At 30.6% G+C, this 19,395-nt stretch overlaps 2 protein-coding genes across 3 annotated transcripts; one reads left to right on the forward strand and one right to left on the reverse strand.

The window, feature by feature from the left end:
- Positions 1–4,364: 4,364 nt before the first annotated feature.
- Positions 4,365–10,013, reverse strand: LOC118035433 (LEAF RUST 10 DISEASE-RESISTANCE LOCUS RECEPTOR-LIKE PROTEIN KINASE-like 2.4). 2 transcript variants are annotated; one of them, XM_073408026.1, is made up of 8 exons: positions 9,161–10,013; positions 8,923–8,955; positions 8,702–8,734; positions 8,173–8,208; positions 7,974–8,003; positions 7,805–7,834; positions 7,027–7,119; positions 4,365–5,528 (listed from the first exon to the last, which is right to left on the reverse strand). In XM_073408026.1, exons 1-8 carry the CDS (start codon positions 9,951–9,953, stop codon positions 4,384–4,386), a joined length of 2,193 nt encoding a protein of 730 aa, XP_073264127.1. In that variant the 5' UTR covers positions 9,954–10,013; the 3' UTR covers positions 4,365–4,383. The 2 variants fall into 2 exon arrangements, with proteins under 2 accessions (XP_073264127.1, XP_034896887.2); XM_035040996.2 differs by lacking the exon at positions 8,923–8,955.
- A 4,282-nt stretch (positions 10,014–14,295) lies between these two features.
- On the forward strand, positions 14,296–17,075 carry LOC118035408 (cytochrome P450 81E8). The gene is made up of 3 exons (XM_035040964.2): positions 14,296–14,719; positions 14,794–14,924; positions 16,251–17,075. The coding sequence occupies exons 1-3, from the start codon at positions 14,296–14,298 to the stop codon at positions 17,073–17,075; spliced, it is 1,380 nt and encodes a 459-aa protein (XP_034896855.2).
- Positions 17,076–19,395: the final 2,320 nt, after the last annotated feature.

Below are 19,395 nucleotides of genomic sequence, written 5' to 3' on the forward strand. Positions count from 1 at the left end.
CAGTTCGGATGCTAGCATTTTTGTTTTATTCAGACAAGAAGATAAGGATTTTCACTAAGTCAAAAGTTGGCCACCCACTCAACAATTATTCATCAAATCAATAATTCCGAATTTTGGCCTATAAAAGGAGGCATTTGCCATGTATTTTGGGGCTTGGTTGTTCAGATCAAGTTCATGCTCTTTATTTCTCTCTTTATATTTCTTGTAATTCTTAAGTTTTGCTTTCATTAATTTCTTGTTTATGCTTTTCATTTCCTTTCCTTTTCTTAGTTAACTTGTATCTTATTTATGTTCTTGTTTTGTTTATTTATGTTTCTCTTCTTCATTATGTTTAGCTAAGTTTATTATGTCAAGGTGAAAAGGTTACACTAATGGTGTAAGAACAAGTATGGTGTAAACTCAATATGGATCTTAATGTTTAATATTAACATGTCTTATCTTTTTATCTTACTAATTCTTAATACCTTGCTTGTTAAATGATTAATCTAGATTTGTGTTGTATAACATTTGGTACATCAAATGCTTGACACTCTCATAGCCCAACAGTATGGTATTACCTACACTTGGGCTATGAAAATAACTTGATTTGTTGTGAACATCAATTAATATCATGAATTCCTGACAATATTTAAAAGTTTGGTGTTATGTAATTAAGATAATTAATATGATCATATTAATAATTTATAATGAGCTATTAATGACAAATCATCTGATTGGAACCTCCTTCATGTGTGGTTTCCAAATTGAGTAATAAGAGTTTTATACTATACTTGTTTGAAATACCATTGGTGGATCCTCTAACCTTGACATTTGTTTTTATCATTGTTTAATCCTTACATTAATCTTCCATCTCAAAGTTCTCATTAATTTCTTCATCTTCTTCTTCTTCTTCTTCTTCTTCTTCTATTATTATTATTATTATTATTATTATTATTACTATTACTATTATTGTTGTTATTGTTATTATTGTTGTTGTTGTTATTGTTGTCTCTTCCTCCTCCTCTTCTTTTTATTATTATTATTGTTATTACTATTACTATTACTAACACTATTATTATTATTACTATTGTTATTATTATTGTTATTATTGTTGTTATTATTGTTGTTATTATTATTATTGTTGTTGTTGTTGTTATTGTTGTCTCTTCCTCCTCTTCTTTTTATTATTATTATTATTATTGTTATTACTATTACTATTACTAACACTATTATTATTATTATTATTATTATTATTATTGTTATTATTATTATTATTACTATTACTATTATTATCATAAAATCAGTATATAGGCTGGAAACCTGTGACCCGATCTTTTAGATCATTCTCAGGTATAACAACGACACGTACTGAATATTATTATTATTATTATTACTACTACTACTACTACTACTACTACTACTACTACTACTACTACTACTACTATTATTATTACTATTATTATTGTTATTATTATTGTTATTATTGTTGTTATTATTATTATTGTTGTTGTTGTTATTGTTGTCTCTTCCTCCTCCTCTTCTTTTTATTATTATTATTGCTATTGCTATTACTATTACTAACACTATTATTATTATTATTATTATTATTATTATTATTATTATTGTTATTATTATTATTACTATTACTATTATTATCATAAAATCAGTATATAGGCTGGAAACCTGTGACCCGATCTTTTAGATCATTCTCAGGTATAACAACGCCACGTACTGAATATTATTATTATTATTATTATTATTACTACTACTACTACTACTACTACTACTACTATTATTACTATTACTATTACTATTACTATTATTATTATTGTTATTGTTATTGTTATTGTTGTTGTTGTTTTCTTGTTATTTATAATTTATACAATTAACCTCTCTGTGGCTCGACCCCGGTCTTGCCGGGTTATTTATTACTTCGACACTCCTGCACTTAGGAGAAGACATCAATCTTTTGGTCGTGTCAGTTATTTAAAAAAAAAATATTTATGCATGCATATTTGAACTTAATAACAAGTTTATTAGTCATAATAAGTTTTTGTTAAAATCTAAAGGCTCATTAGACCGACATACCCAAAATTTAACAAAACAAACTTTTTTCTTTTTTTTTTTTCTCAAATAAAAAAATGTTTTTTGTTCTTTATTTTTTATGCTTAAAATAAATATACTCACAACAAACCATTACTTTGAATGTTAAGAGAAGTATAACACATTTCTATTTTGTTTTTTTAAAAGATGGTTTTATAGGTTTAATATTTATTGACATTACATTAGAGTTGGAAGTGTTGATCTGAGTTGGGTTCACTAAGCTTAATATAGGGTCACTAGTATATTCATAGATATAATTTGAGTTGTGATTTGGATTGATCAACTTAGAGTTTGTAATTCACTAAGTAATTGAGAGTGACAAAATTAACCAACTGGATTTTAAAATGGTTAGGTTTGAACCCTCAATAAAGAGTTTACTATATTGTGATGAACTCACCATCACCTTGTAAATAAATCATAATAGTATAGCATAACAAACTATTAGCAATGAAGACAAGACTGGCAATGCAATCTATTTCAGGTTGGATGTTTCAGGGATGATATTATCTTTTCTTAGACATAACATGTCCCTTATCATAGATCTCTAAAGACTAGTTAAAGTTTTGAATAACTATAAGAGTCAACAAGTTATTTTTAATAAAATAAAAAGAAACAATGTCATAATGGAACAAACATTAAGTAATTTTAGAAATTCATATTTTAATGTGAGAACAATACATGACTAGTGTATATTGGATGCTTTGTAAGCCAGTTAATTGCAAGTTTTAACAAATGTTGTAACTCATTTTTGGATCTGCACACAAGAAAAGAGATAATACAAAAAATAAAAAAATATATATAAAAATAATAAAAAATAATAGAAATAAATAAATAAATAAATAGTACAAAAATATATCAATGAAAAGAGGATGCCAAAGCGCCCAAAAAATGATCAAAATTGGTTTAAGAGGTCTAATATACAAATATTGAAATTTGACAGTATATCATTGACCGGTGAGAGCCCTATTGATTAAGAAAATTTTATTTGAGGAAGAAAAATACAAAATCAAATGTTGATAGACTCAATTAAATTTTATTTAAGGATTTAATTGAATTTATGGAGGGTTGATTGCAAAAAATATATGTTTTTAAGTCAATTTGGGTTTTAATTGGAAGAAATTAAATTTCTGGAGTCAAATTATAATTTTAGAGAGTTGATTTGGTCAAATCAGGGGCTTAATTACATAAATATTGAAGTTTGATGGCCAATTGGGGACTTAATTGAAGAAATCCAAGACTAAGGACCAAAACGCAAAACACGCATAAATTGAAGGATTGATGTGAAATCTGGTGCTTTGGCTCCAGTTTTCATTTAAATAAAATGGCGCATTTTAAGCAAAACGACGTCGTTTCATGCATAAAAAAAAAAGACGAAACGATGCCGTTTTGAGGCGGCACTGTTTCATCTTCTTCTTCCCCTGGACGTGCAGCAGGGGAAGAGAAGTTTTGTTTTCTTCCCCTTGTCTCTTCCTCCCACGTGCTTTAGACTAAGATTGGTCTGTATTTTTATATCATAAAAATATAAATCCGGTATTAAAAATACCCGGTTTTTGAAAAAAGAACTTTTGTCTTCTTCAGGCATAAGACCAAGTGTCTCAAAGCTAAAAAAAAAACTCATATTTTATTTTTTATACAACAAAGAAAACTTCAAAAAAAATATAATATTATTTTAGCATGCATTTTGGCTTTAATAACCAGTTTATTAAAGTCATGAGAACTTGGCCAATATTTCAAAAAAAATCAAAAAAATATTTTGTTTTGTTTTAATGTCTTGGACTACGAATTTATACGTAAAATGTATTCCCGATATTAAAAAGATAATCCTTTATAGACATTAGACCGGTTAGATTTTTACCCCATAAGATAAGATCCTCCTTATTGAGGAGGGCTTTCCTTGAACCCTAGACGGACCAACATGATAAGACCTTAGAATTTTTTAGACAATAAAACAATGCAGCTTACCTTAGGTAGGACATATTTGGGGTGCTAATACCTTTCCTTTATGCAACCAGTCTCCGTACCCAATCTCTGAGACCAGTTAGGGTTCCTAGTGACCAAAATACTAGGTGGCGACTTCCACTTCATTTTTGACCACTAAGAGACAAAGAATTCCTTGTCTCACCATATTTTTCATAATATATAGACTTACCACATCCGATGATGGGGGGGGTGGGTGATCTCCGCGACGCTGCACGCGTGCGACAACAAACACGACTATCATCAAAATTCAGATAGTTAAGGCATACAAAATTAACATATTACTTAAATAAACAAACATATAAGCATATAAGTGTATTTCTATCAACGACCAAATTGATATGAAGAATCAACGCTACAAACATTCGACGAATCTCTTAAACTTGTTGGATTAGCCATATTGATCCTATCATCATTTGATGTCTGTTGTGGAACGAGAAAAGGCTTAGGAGGCATTTGTAAAGATTTAATATCTGCTTCAAGCATCTGTACAACTCTATGCATCGATGGACGATCAATAGGCTTCAATTGTATGCACCATAATGCCACTATAGTCATCTTTTTTATTGTGTTCTTTTCCTGCTCTGTCGCTTGATCTTCAAGTATATCCTTTCCTTCATTAACCTGGTCATAAACCCATGAAGGGAAGTACATCTGACTTGAATGATCTGCCAATGCATTCAGATTTTTTCTTCTACCAACCATTTCCATCAACAACATCCCAAAACTATAGACATCAGCTTTGTAAGAGACGCCTCCGATACTTTTGTAAAATAACTCAGGAGCCATGTATCCTATCGTTCCTCTAGCCATAGTAAGGGACACAATGCTATTATTAGTTGGATACAATTTTGCAAGTCCGAAATCTGAGACTTTTGGAGTGAAATTTTCATCGAGAAGAATGTTGTGAGGCTTGATGTCAAAATGCAAAATCTGCATGTCACAACCTTGATGTAGATATTCAATGCCACGAGCCACCCCAAGAGAAATTTCATATATTTTCTGGTTGCTTAGCGGTATGGTACCTTGCCTAGAAAAAATATACTTTTCAAGAGATCCATTAGGCATGAACTCATATATAAGGGCACGCTTTGAGCCCTCAACAGTAAAGCCTATGAGCTGCACCACATTGCAATGGTGAATTCTTCCAATGGTTGCAACTTCATTGATAAATTCTTGCCCATTACCTTTTTCTTTGCGTAAAATTTTTACAGCTGCAAAACGGCCACTACGAAGCTTTCCTTTGTACACCGAACTATAACCTCCTTCACCTAACTTGTCATTGAATCCGTGAGTTATCTTCTTAATCTCCGAGTAAGAGTACCTTATAAGCGTGAGATTATGATCATGACTTTGCAAGAATTCTTCAATCTTACAATACATTGATAAATGCCTTCTTCGCCATTTATAGACCAATAAGGTTATGAGACATGGAAGCCCACAAATGAATAATAATGTATGATATATCCCTGCATATAGACATTATAAGAACATTAATCAATTATGGAAACATATTATTTGTTATTAGATTGCCATGTAAACTTTTTTCTAAATGAAATTATGATTCTTAATTCAAACATGTATCAACAAAAGCATTGATTTTATTTTTAATTTGAAATACTTATCACCAAATAAAATTTAATTGAGATTTCATTGATTTGAGGGAAAAATCAAAACATAAAAACATATATATATATATATATATATATATATATATATATATATATATATATATAAAGTTTTTCTTGCCAATATATGTTGTTTTCAAATTTTGTAATTTTATTCATTAACTTATAAAATATCTCTCTTTATTTCTTAGAACAATAATTAAAATGAGTACTCAAACTTTAATATATTTTTTTAATTCCATCCTAATCCTCTAATTTTAAACTCAGAGCTCTAATAAACAATGAAATAATTGTATTTTCACACCTCCATTCTTAATATTTTTAATATTATTTTTTTATTCGTTCAGTCCCTTTACTCTATATATTTTTTAATATGATCCCTCTATTGTGATTTGATCAATGCTTCCATTAAATGTCAACGCATGCCAAGAATGTAGAATTTTACACCTATAATTTTTTTAAAAAAAAAGAATAATTAAATTTTTTTATAAAATCAACAATTGAGAAATATTAGAAAAAAATTTCAAATTTTGAAAATTGAAATAAATTTGAATAAAAAAATTAGATTGAAAAATGAAATTGACAAACCATTAGGAAAAAAAAACACCATGGAGTATTGTAAATATTATTTTTTCATAACAGAGAAAAAGAGAAAAATAAAATATGTTAAGTCATTCTTTTCTATTTACATTTTTTATTTTTTAATATTTAATAACTTTTTAAATACTCCATTTCTTTTCTTTTTTTACTAGATGCTTTGCAATTTATTTGTTTCTATTTTTAATTGATAATTTTTTAGATATGCAAAAGATAATGGATGAAACCATTGAAGTACCAATACTTAGAGATAAAATCGCACTTAATGGTTTCGAATCTTAATATACATTCATTGTCCATTTTAAAATTTCAATGAAGGGTTACAATTTATTTTTTCCATTTTAATCTAGTATTTAATTTGTCTCTAAGAGTTTTAGAGATTTTAAGTTTGATTTTTTCCCCTAATGTTTCCCATTTGTTATTTTTTATAATTTGTATTATCTTTCTTTTTATTTTTGGTAACTTTGCATTTCTAAAATTTTGACACTTCTCCATATTTAATGGAAAAATTGACATCGGTTGCAAGAAAATAAGTAATTAGAATTGAATTCAGGAATTTAAATTTGAAAGACTTATTTTTTAACAATTTAAATGATGAAAATGAGCAAAAGGTAATGCATGGATGAAACCATTAAATATGTATCTCTAAAATTGATATTATCTTTTAAAGATTTTTCATCTTAATATATACATATATTTAATGGTTCATAGTTATTCCAAGAAAGCAAAAGAGAACACTTACCGATGAACACAAGTAGTGTAATGAGCAATGTAATGAGCAAAATTATGAGAATGCTTAGTGCATATGAAGAGATGGTCTTCGAGATATACTTTCCTGCCAAATAAATAAATGAAGGGAATGAAAACAAATAGAAACTAAGAAACACAAGCAACATTACATAAAGGCTTTGCTCTTGACAGTCGCTTAATTTGGATAGTTGCCTTAGACACTCCCCTCCTCTATGAACCAAGAAAGTTTGAAGATAGAAACTAAAATTGTAATAATTATAACCAAGAATAGATAAGGAATAAAATAAGATTATATGGATAAACTTGCTAAGAATCTATGTTAAATTCAAAAAAAACTTCTATCTTGATGCTCTCATGCGCTAAACAATACATGTATAATCATATGAAAATGTACGTAGTTTATACATCATATTTTAGCAATCATAAGATTCTTAATTAAATTATAATAACCTCTTATAAGGAAAATAAAATATATAAAAAAAAATTCTATTTATACCCAATATATATGCATTAAACTTTTTTAAAACCATCCCTTCAAGAAACATTATTAAGGAATTTTGAATTGTAATAATTTTAAACTTTTGTATGGTTTTTGTAATAATTTTATGATACTTCTAATTAAACTAATATATAATTAAGTATAATTATCTAAACTAACACCAAATATTTAGCCTTTGAACCGAATAAAAGAAAACTTTCACATCCATTTTTGTAAGAGAAAGATTGTAATTTAGCCTAAATAAGACATGCATGAGCTAATTAATCCTCACCGTTTTTATAAAATTTGAATTCCAATGGCCCTACAATAACATAAAAAGAGCAAAGTAAATATGTGAAATATATATATGTTTCGTTTTCATATATCACAATTCACAAATAAATTTATTAATACTACTCTTCTTAGAAAGTGTTATAATAAGATAATATAAATTAACTCACCCGAGCTTCCATAAAATATCAAGCTGCCAGCTATATTCATAAAAAAAAAAAAAAAAGAATAAAAGGTATTGTCACTTGTCAGTGTCTAAGATTTTGGTATACAAAAAAATAAAAGAAAATGCCTTTGAGATAAATGTATCAAATCTAATCAGTATATTCTTTTTGCAAAATTGAACCATAATATATAAAGACTCCTCACCTGGGAAATACCTCCTTAGCTGCCATATATCGACGACTACATTTCAAGGAAAAAATAACATTGCGTCAATAATCAGAATCTTATAATTCAAAAATTTAACTAAAGGAAAGAGCATGCAAGTGTGTTTTGGTATTCAAATAACCTGATATCTAGAAATAGACTAGGAGAGTTTAAAGCAAAATTAAGAAGAAATGTACTAAAAGATTATCGAATTGAATTCATTATTAACAGAGTGGATTATCATTCTGAGAGCTAATCATTTCAACAAATTCATATATTTTTAACGGCAAAACTTCTTAAATTTACTTTAAACTTAGCTAGAAATAGGCATCTATAGTGAATATCCTTACTTCATACTCGACCTTTCACCATCTTTCATGCAATTTTTCAAGATTTTAGGTAGAAAAATTAGAGAGTTTATATAATAGCAAAGTTTATAAAGATCTCTCTCTCCAATCCATTTTTCAAATGTCTTGAACCTTATTTAGGTTTTATGTTCAAGAATTTAGATAAATAAAAAAGTTCTTACCAAAGTAATTCAGTATACGATTAGCCAGAATATCTGCAAGGAAAACAAACAAATAATAAAGAGACTAAGTAACATTGATATGACTTTTTATTGGGGAATATAAAATAATTCTGCATTTTGATTTAAAAAGGTTGAGAAATTGTATATAATATTTTAAATTATCATTACAAGGTGAAAGTCAGTTTTATATAATTTATGTGATGTGAAAGAGAGCTACTTACCCATTGCAATTTGGATTGGAGTAGCGCTTAATCCTACATGTATGTGTGTGTATATATATATATATATAAAAGAAAGAGTTAAATTAATGAAATTAATTAAAATCCTTTTAAGAGAATAATTATGCAACTGATATGAATGAAAGAGCTAATAAGAGCTTAAGACAAACGGTAACGTGTGTGTGTGTGTGTGTGAGAGAGAGAGAGAGAGAGAGAGAGAGAGAGAGAGAGAGTAACGTACCGCAATACCTTCTTATGTCGGCTTCATCAAGTTTGCAGGGGTTCTCTTTCAGAAAATCACAACAGGCCCCAGACCATGAAAGATCAAACCCTTGTAGAATAATATCGCGGACTTCTATACAGGAAATATTGGTCCAATTTTTCGGCTGAAAAGTGGAAGGCGCGTCATACATCAAATTTACACGGCATGAGTCCGGTATGTCCCCCAAGGAACAACCAAAGAAGACATAGCTGGAATAACCCTCCATATTGTGGGAATTAAAAAGAGTACTACCATTTTTGCATGAAGAAGCATCCACACTATAATCTGGAGGACTTATTGGTTTTGGGCAACTTATAAAAATAAAACTTACAAAGTACGAAATATCGTAACCGGACATGCCAAGATTATATGGAAGATAATCCACAAGTCCACTGTTGTCTAAGGGATCTATGATTAAAGAATGATGAGGGATAGAGAAGCAATCATCCTTCTGAACATCAGCATCCACAAGTCGAATCGTGAAGTTGCTGTAATGGATTGCCTGAACGTAATATTTTACCGTCTTCTTCTTCAAGTATAAAGCTGGGTGGTTGTTTTCACAAGCAAGTTCATAATTTTTGTTGCCGCAGCTATTGGGATCGGTACTTAGTCGAAAAGGGAAGCTAATATTATGGATGTTGCCACAAGAAGATGGAGCACAGTCAACAGTACTGTTCTTTCTAGCACCGCAACTCTGGTGGCCGGCTAGGATGACTAGAAGAAGAAGGGCTGGGTATGCACCGAAAAGGTGCTTTGATATTCCACTCAACATCGAGAGAAAACTTGCAGGGAAATAAAATAATGGTTTTGTTTTGTTACGCTGCCTGCATATATATATATATATATATATATATATATATATATATATATTATGTGGTCTTGAGAACAATACTACTTTATAAACTGGGTCCATCCTCATTCAATACAAAAGGGGATCGATCATGGGTCAATTCGACGAATTAATAATTGCATGGTTACTACTGAAGCATTAGGAAATTACATGAGGAGTTCGCACCAACGAAAGTGAAAAGCAATTACAAAATATCAACAATGACTTTTTTAATTTTTTTAATTTGGTAATCATTCCGTTTATAATATTTAATTTAAAATTTTAATTTTATTTTAATTTTTTAAAAAATCATCAAATAACACTAACAACTTTTTTAATTTCAATAATTTTATTTATAAAAAACAGTAATTAACCATACCAATTAATTAAACTGGATATTTATATAAACAGGGTCCATCCTCATTCAATACGAAAGTGACCGATCATGGGTCAAGTCTACGAATTAATTATGGCATGGTTACTACTGAAGCATTAGGAAATTACAAGAGGAGTTCCCACCACAGAAAAGGGGAAGCCAACTTTGAATTTTATAAAACTGCACAGAAGGGGTACCCACCAATGAAAGTGAAGGCAGCTTTTACGACTTTGGCAGCAATTACAAAATCAAGGTGGTGGTCGTCTTGGACCGTTCAGTCAATTAATATATGAATAGACTTTGACTTATACAAAATTATAAATTAAACACAGTGAAGAGCATAGTACTTTAATATTAGCAAAGACATGGGTCAGTTTAATTTTGCTTGTTGTTTTATTTTAACCTTTTTTTCCTTTTAATTTCACACCAAATTAAATTGAATTAGGTTCAAATTATCATAGAAAAAAACAAAACTTAAAAAAAAGAGGACTGAAAAGTAAAACTAGAAAAATAATTACTTGCCCTCACATAAAATTTATGATAATTTTTTATTTTAATTCAAAAATTTATTTTATTTATTTTTGAGTTATTGTATTTGAGAGAAGAAAGAAAGTCGCTTAAAAAAAATAAATAGAAAAAAAATAATAATCATTTGAGCTATTTTCTAGATATGACACTTATCGTTCTTAGTGTTTTTATTTGATAATGAAAGTTTGATAGTGATTATTGTTTTATTTAAAAACTTTTGAGAAAGGAGATTGAGCTTCATTTGAAGAATTTTAATTTTGTTGATTTGCAATTTTTTAAATGATTTTGAGGTTTTTTGGGTTATTATATGATTTGGGGGAGTGTTTGTGGTGTTTTTAAATGAAAAATAAATCAATTATTTTTATTATTTTAATCTTTTTATTATCCAAGAAAAATTATACATGTACTAAAAAGTAAAAGGAAATGGTAAATTCTAATAGAAATGATACAATAATATTTTTTTTTCTTTTTTGTTGTAGTGGGTATTGTAGTGATGACACACACACACACACATATATATATATATAGGGTTTTTTAGACATATTTTTGTCAGATTTCCCCCCTCTTTATACTTGGCATATTTAACACTTTGAATTTGGCCTATTTAATTTATAAACATTTCTTTGTGTTTTTATCTTCGTTATTTTGTAATTTTTTTATATTTTTTTCCCTTACACTTTTTTTTTGAAAAATATTATACAAATAATAAAAAAGAAATGATGTTTCATTATAGTAATTGTAATGTTGTCCCATTTTTATACTATGAGAAGAGATTATAATCCTTGAGTTGATGACGATCATAAGTAGTAAATTGTTTTCTCTTTCATATATTATTATCTAGGATTTAAATAAATCTAAAAATAAATGTTGCAATGATGTATTATTGCGATAGTAAATATGATTAGAAAAAAAAAACTACTATGAAGATATATCTTATCTTATTGGTTGGGTTTTACAATTTACACTTTCTAATTTATTGAATGATATTGTTTTCTTGCCCCAAATTCATTTTGACGGGATAGAGATTGATGAAGTGGATAATTGGGAATCTTGAGCTCACAGGTCTACGAAGAAGAAAAACAAGTGCTAGTGGATCATGAGAGTAAGAGACTTGTCGAAAAATCAATTGTTTGAACAAATGACTTCCCTGTTCCACAAGCTTGAAGAAAAACAACAACAAATAATAGACTAATGAAAATAATTGTAGGGCCCATGAAAAGATGATTGACAACAAGTTGCTTGAAATGTCAAAGATAAATTATGATTGTTTGCTTACAGAAATTATACTTCTTTATAATTCACAGAGAATTAATGGGCTTTTATTTTTATTTTTATCAAATATTATGGAATTGAAGGGTTTGATTGAGAAAAAAGGTTTATAAATACACTGGTTACATATCCAACGTATTAACAATAATTAAAAAAGAAAATTGTTTCCATCAATTCAGATTAAGAAGTTAGAACCACTCTAAAATTCAGATTAATTAAGAATCCAACAATAATTAATATGAAAGTAAATCAACCTAACAGATATTTCTTTCTTCAACCAAATTAGCAACAATTAATTGATGATATTGATCTTCGGGAATCTTGACTTCACAAGTCTACGAAGAAAATGAAGTGCAAGTGGATGATGAAACTGTCGGCAAATCACTTCAATCCATTAAAAAAGTCAAGGAAGAAACTTTTTTATTCCACAAGATCAAATAAATTGTTCAGAACACAACAAGTTGATGCATGTCTATGAAGAAAAAGCAAAGTAGTTTACACAACAAGTTGGAAAACTGTTAGTGCAGATTAATTAGGTTAGAGTTAGTTTACAATATAATAAATCGTGTAAGTATATATTATGTAAGAGTCATATTTCTTCTCTCATTTCTCTGTTTTCCTTCTGCTTCATTAATTTTGTTAAGCCAAGCTTAACAGACGATTCTATTACAATACACAAAATTAATGGATACTTCCAATCTATCCTTCTTGACAAAAATCAAAAACGCACCGAAAAGACTTTTACCGTAATATCAAAGTGTCACGAACTCAAGTTTGCAAGGGTTGTCATTATTATTTCAAAAAAAAAATCAATATTATTAGAAATGTGATTAAATATATATATCTTGGAATATAAAAATAGATTTTAAAACATAAAAAATATTTTATAAAAATATAAATATAAAACGAAGATAAGTACATGACATTGTTACATCTAAGAATAATCTTAAGATTTTTTCACAAATTTTCATTTTATATACTTGATTTTAAAATAAAATATAAACATATAACAATAATAGAAAAATATATCTTTTTTTTTTTATCAATAAACTAAATATGATTATCTACTTCAAGAAAAAAAGAGGAGAAATTCATGCTTCTACTTGATCTCAATGGTGTGAATTAAGGCTGAGAAAAATCTACTACTTGTTTTTCGTAGCTTGCAATCTTGCTAAGCATGTGATAACAAGCTGCTATTAAAGAATTCCTCTTTGATCCAAGGTGTTTTTGTAGTATTTACATCGCACTCCCATGCCAGCCTAATACATATATTCACAGATCTAATTGTTTTTTTGGACGTTGTTGCTAAAGTTTAAATCCAAAAATATAGTAAACATTCTTAATAACCATCATACTATATTCTTTTAAAGTTAGCATCCCCCCCCCCCCTGGAGATCGAACTAGATATAATAGCACGAGAAGTATAATTGCCAAATCTAGTTTGGATCATTAGATTATCGCGTGTGAATTCAACCGAGCCATTTATGCTAAAGTTCGTTTCAATTCAACTTGAAAACTAGCCCAGATCAAGCTATGAGTCAAGCTATTTCCATGTAAACCTATCATGGAAGTATACTGATTAGCAAAGGACTCGCTACATAACATAGGCCTGATTTACTGAGAACTGGGTAGAAAAGCCCATGAAAAACAATGTTTTCGTGTAAATATGAAGATACCATGCCAGCAGCCTTGTAGTGATTCTATTTCTAGTCAATTATGAGTACATAATTGAGAGCTGGACAAAGAAGACCAGACACGAGGAGGAATGGGCCTCTATGCTTACTTATTGAGCAAACCTCACATAAAGTGGCTCAGCAGTTGCCTTGAGTTTCAACAAAAGTCCACAAAGTTTTCAAGTATTATGACAAATAATACTTGAAAATAAGTGCGATCAAACAAGCAAGCAGTCAACAAATGATTGACAAACAAAGCAACATAAACGAGAGCAGCAATGATTCAAATTCCTACTTACAATCTCTTTTCTTTGCTCACAAGACGATACCATATTTCAAAGTATGCTCCTTTTACTTCAATGGCACTCAAAATTTTGTTGAATTCCATCAGGCGGTAAACTGGCCGGCAAGCCAAAGGTCAATAAAGCCAATAGGACCAATGATCCCATCATTTTACTTGGACAAGCAGCTGGAGGACGATAAAGAGTACGGTCTCAGCCTCTTCAATCCCAATCCGGACGGGTGCAATGAGTGGCTAGATTCAAAGGAAACTGGCTTAGTGGTTTATGTGTCATTTGGAAGCATGGCTGCACTTGGAGAGGAGCAAATGGCAGAAATTGCTTGGGGCCTAAAGAGGAGTGCCTGCTGCTTCCTGTGGGTAGTCAGAGAATCGGAAAGGAAAAAACTTCCAAGCAACTTTGTGGAGGAGTCATCAAAGAAATCTCTGCTTGTGACCTGGAGCCCGCAGCTAGAGGTTCTGGCTCACAAGTCCGTCGTTGGTTGCTTCATGACTCATTGTGGGTGGAACTCAACACTCGAGGCGTTGAGCTTAGGAGTGCCAATGGTTAACCAACAAATGCAAAGTGCATTGCCGATGTTTGGCATGTAGGGGTTAGAGTGAAGGAAAATGAAAAGGGGATTTGTCACTAAAGAAGAGGTAGAAGGAACTCTGAGAAATGGATGAAACTGGCCAAAACAGCAGTGGATGAAGGCGGAAGCTCTGAAAAGAATATTACGGAATTTGCAGCAGAACTTGCAAGGAAGTTCCATGAAACCAAAGATTCAAGGGTGTGAAAGCCTACATATGCATGGCCTTAAAACTTGAAAATGCATCTTATTTAGCTGATGTAGTTTGCCTCAATCATAAACTTGATTACACATCCACCTGATTCAACTAGATCAACACCATATGCAAAAGCATGATTTCTCAATCTCAAGAATAAACTTGCACAGAGCATTTTATTTCCCAAGGCACGAGATATAACTGTCACGCCCAATATATCGATTTCTTGTTCTGTACTGTGTACCTATATCATTTATATATTCATCAGAATTCACTTTTACAGCACTAGCAAGCATGTCCAGCTTTATCAATGAGCTGGGAAAACCAAGGTTACTTGTATATATATGACCCTAACAGATATGGGTCCTAATCACATTAGATGGCATGCCATTTTATCGTTAAATAAACTATTCGTTAGGTAGGGTGCTATCCAGACAACAGCAGGAAAGAATTTGAAGGAAAATTGTTTTACATCTCCCTCTCTTCAGTTGCTTTGGCATCTTCCGTCCAACTGCCTAATTTGACAATATCTTCCACAAGAATCTTTCCATCTGTTCGATTCAAAATGATCTAGGCATCAGTTATACAAGGTAAAAAAGAAGAAAATACTAAATTTAGCAAATGCTCAACAAAATGACAAGAAGCAGAGAAAAACTACAAGGTAGAAGAAAAGCATCATGTTAATTTTCTGACCCTTGATAGATTTTCATAAGCAACTCAAAACACCCAATTGGATTGAGAAAATTATCTGTTGACTAGGTTCTTGGTAAATAAGTGGTATGACTTGTTTGCTTTAGCGGCGAAGAAATATTTTTTCATGTGGCATGGTAAAAAGAGGAAAGATGATAAGATGTCTTCTATAATTCAGAAAAATAAGATGTGGCTTCTTAGAACCAAAACCAGTTTGCATGTAGGAGCTGAGCTCAAGACAACAAATGCATTAATCCTCTAATAAGAAGAAAGTGATGAATGTTGAAACATGCAGACACATTCAAAATGATACATCCTTCAAGTACATCGCAGCAGCTGATGAGTTCTTGGATGCCTTCCTTGCCTGATGTATCCTTCAAGTACATCGCAGCAGCTGCCACCTCCTCAGGAGTAACTTTCCCATCATAATCCCTGCATACAAGTAGGATTACTGGATGTGAGTGTCATCACAGGATGGAGTTCATAAACCATCTTATTCCCTGTATTTGCATCCCTCTGCTTCATACTAGCCAACAACACTGATTTCTGAGACATTCCTTCGACCCCCCCTCACCATTTGCTACTCTCTTCTTCTTCCATGCTTTGTGTTTCTTGTTCTTTCAACCAAGTTCTTGCTCCAGAAAAGAAATCAAGGCAAGATGATCAGTAATCTCCCACCAAGCCCTTTTGCTCTTCCAATTATAGGCCATCTCCATCTCCTCAAACAACCTATCCAGCGAACACTCCACTCCCTCTCAGAAAAACACGGTCCCATATTCTCTCTCAAACTCGGTTCCCGCCTTGCCGTTGTCATATCTTCACCATCGGCCGTGGAAGAATGTTTCACCAAGAACGATATTGTCTTGGCCAACCGTCCTCACTTTTCGGTCAGCAAGTACTTAAACTACAACAACACCACCATGGGCACAGTCGAATACGGCGACCATTGGCGCAACCTCCGCCGCATAAACGCTCTTGAAATCTTCTCCTCTCCACGCCTCACTTCCTTGTTTAGCATCCGAAGAGAGGAAGTCATGGTCTTACTGCGTAGACTTCACGGTGTTTCCAAGCATGGTAACTATGCTAAGGTAGAGTTGAGATCCATGCTCTTGGACCTGACGAGTAATATTATAATGAGAATGGTTGCGGGAAAGAGGTATTATGGCGTAGATGTTAAGGAAATCGACGAGGCCAGGATTTTTAGGGAGATCTTGGAAGAGTTGTTTGCATATATTTCCATGATAAATGTGGGGGATCTGATTCCAATGTTGCAGTGGGTTGATATTACAGGCCACTTGAAGAAGTTGGATAGACTAAGTAAGAAGATGGATGTGTTCTTACAAGGACTGGTTGATGAGCATCGAGATGACAGGGACAGAAACACTATGATAAACCGGTTTCTCGCTTTGCAAGAAGAACAGCCTGAATACTACACTGATGACATAATCAAAGGCCATGTTGGTTAGTCAAACCTAACCCTTTTTATGTTGATTCAATCATTTAACTTGTTAAGGAAAAATGATGTTTTTGTTTTGATTCACTCAATTTTTGGTATCATCTCCCATTTCAATTTCTTAGAGTTTCATTCACTAAAGAGGGAAACAAAACCACAAATGATGCCTAAAGCCACCTGTTATTCTCTCCACCGCTTCATCAAATTTTGTGTCAGCGTATTAAACAATTCATCAACGTGAAACTCTGGGGCTCTGGGTTGTGTCTCATCACTGTGGGATGAGCCCACGAGTTTCAAGCCTGACAGATTTGAATCTGCAGGCAGAGTTGGTGCATGCAAGTTCATCCCCTTTGGGATGGGAAGGAGAGCTTGTCCTGGAGATGGCCTAGCAAACAGAGTGATATATATATATATCAGCTTTTTTTATCTACTATTATAATTTTTAATGTAAAAAATCTGTTTAAAAAATCTGTATTTTTATTTTTTATGTCCATGACAAAGTATAAGTAGATAATTAATATTTATTTTTTATGTAAAAAAACCTTGTATCCACCTGTGGAAAATAACTTAGTGGAAATCTAAAATGGATTATTTATTGATTAAAAAATAATAATAATTAGAACCCAAATAATACTTTTTTTAATATTAATACTTTTAATTATAATAAAAATAATAATATTTATAATACAAACAATAATATTTTTGATATTAACACTTTTAATTATAATAAAAATAATAATATTTATAATACAAATAATTATATTTAGAAACCTAAGACCCAAGAACCTTGGGTTTTTGACGCATGACCCATTAGCCTTGAGTCTTGACGCTGGACCCAAAAGCATTGGGTCCTGAAACAGGACTCATTAGCCTTAGATCCTAACGCAAGACCTAAGAGATTGGATCCAGAAGAAAAACCAAAAAGTCTTGGGTCAGGTCTGGTGTAAGACCCAAGAGATTTGGGTCTGCGCTCTAGCTACACCCAAGCTCTTTAGGTTAGGTGTTCTTTTTCAGCCCCAAGTTTCTTGGGTCTGAGAAGGGAATGTCTGACCCAAGTTAACAACAACAATAACAAAAATAATTGATTTTACCTTTCAAATTAATTCTATGTTTTTTTATAATAATAATTTTTTTTACACATTTAATAATATTAATGCATATAATAATATTTACAATATTAATAATAATATTAAACTCATTTGACCTAAGTTCTTATGATATTTATAACACATATAATACTATTTTTAATATTAATACTATTAATTATAATAAAAATAATATTATTTATAACACAAGTAATAATATTTTTGATATTAATACTGTTAATTATTATAAAAATAAAAATAATATTTATAAACACAAATAATACTATTTTTATATTAATACTTTTAATTATAGTACAAATATATTATTTATTACACAAATAATAATATTTTTGTTATATTAATACCTTTAAATATACTAAAAATAGTATTACTTTATAACACGAATAATACTATTTTTTTAAAATTAATAATTTTTAATTATAATAAAAATAATAATATTTATAATACAAATAATAATATCCTTAGATGTGGCTGCACAACTAGACCTAAGGACATTGGATCCTATTACCCAGCCAAACCCAGCCCCGTTTTAAAGTGTTTTTAGGTCTAACTTAGCCAAACCAAACATTATTGGGCCATGCTGGGAAGCAGAACCCAACACTAGTGGCTTATTTTGGAAGTGTTTTTGGCCAGACCCAATAGCGTTGACTCCAGCTACCAAGCCAGCCCCATAGCTTTTAACAGAAGAGGCAATGCCTCCAGCTGTAATTCTTGACAAAAATCATAGTAGAGGAGGCAATGCCCCCAACCATAATTCTTGACAAAACAACATAGTAGAGGAATGCCTCCTGGGGCTCTACAATATTTATAACATAAATAATACTATTTTTAATAGTAATACTATTAATTATAGTAAAAATAATAATATTTATAACATGAATAATACTATTTTTTAATTTTAATACTGTTAATTATAATATTATTTATAATACCAATAATACTATTTTTTACATTAATGCTTTTAATTATATACAAAAAATTTATAATACAAATAATAAAATTTATAATATTAATAATAATAAAATTTATAATAGTTATAATACAAATAATAATTTATTTGGGTATGGGTGCATAGCTAGACCCAAGGATATTAAGTCCAGCTCCCCACCTAGACTCAAGATCGGTGGGTCTTACTAGGCAGCTAGACCCACATCCCTTTTGAAGTATTTTGGATATGGCTGAGCTAAACCCAATACTATTGGGTCCTATTGAGCAGTAGGATCCAAC

Source organism: Populus alba, chromosome 3, assembly GCF_005239225.2.
Source record: "Populus alba chromosome 3, ASM523922v2, whole genome shotgun sequence".
Lineage (NCBI taxonomy): Eukaryota > Viridiplantae > Streptophyta > Magnoliopsida > Malpighiales > Salicaceae > Populus > Populus alba.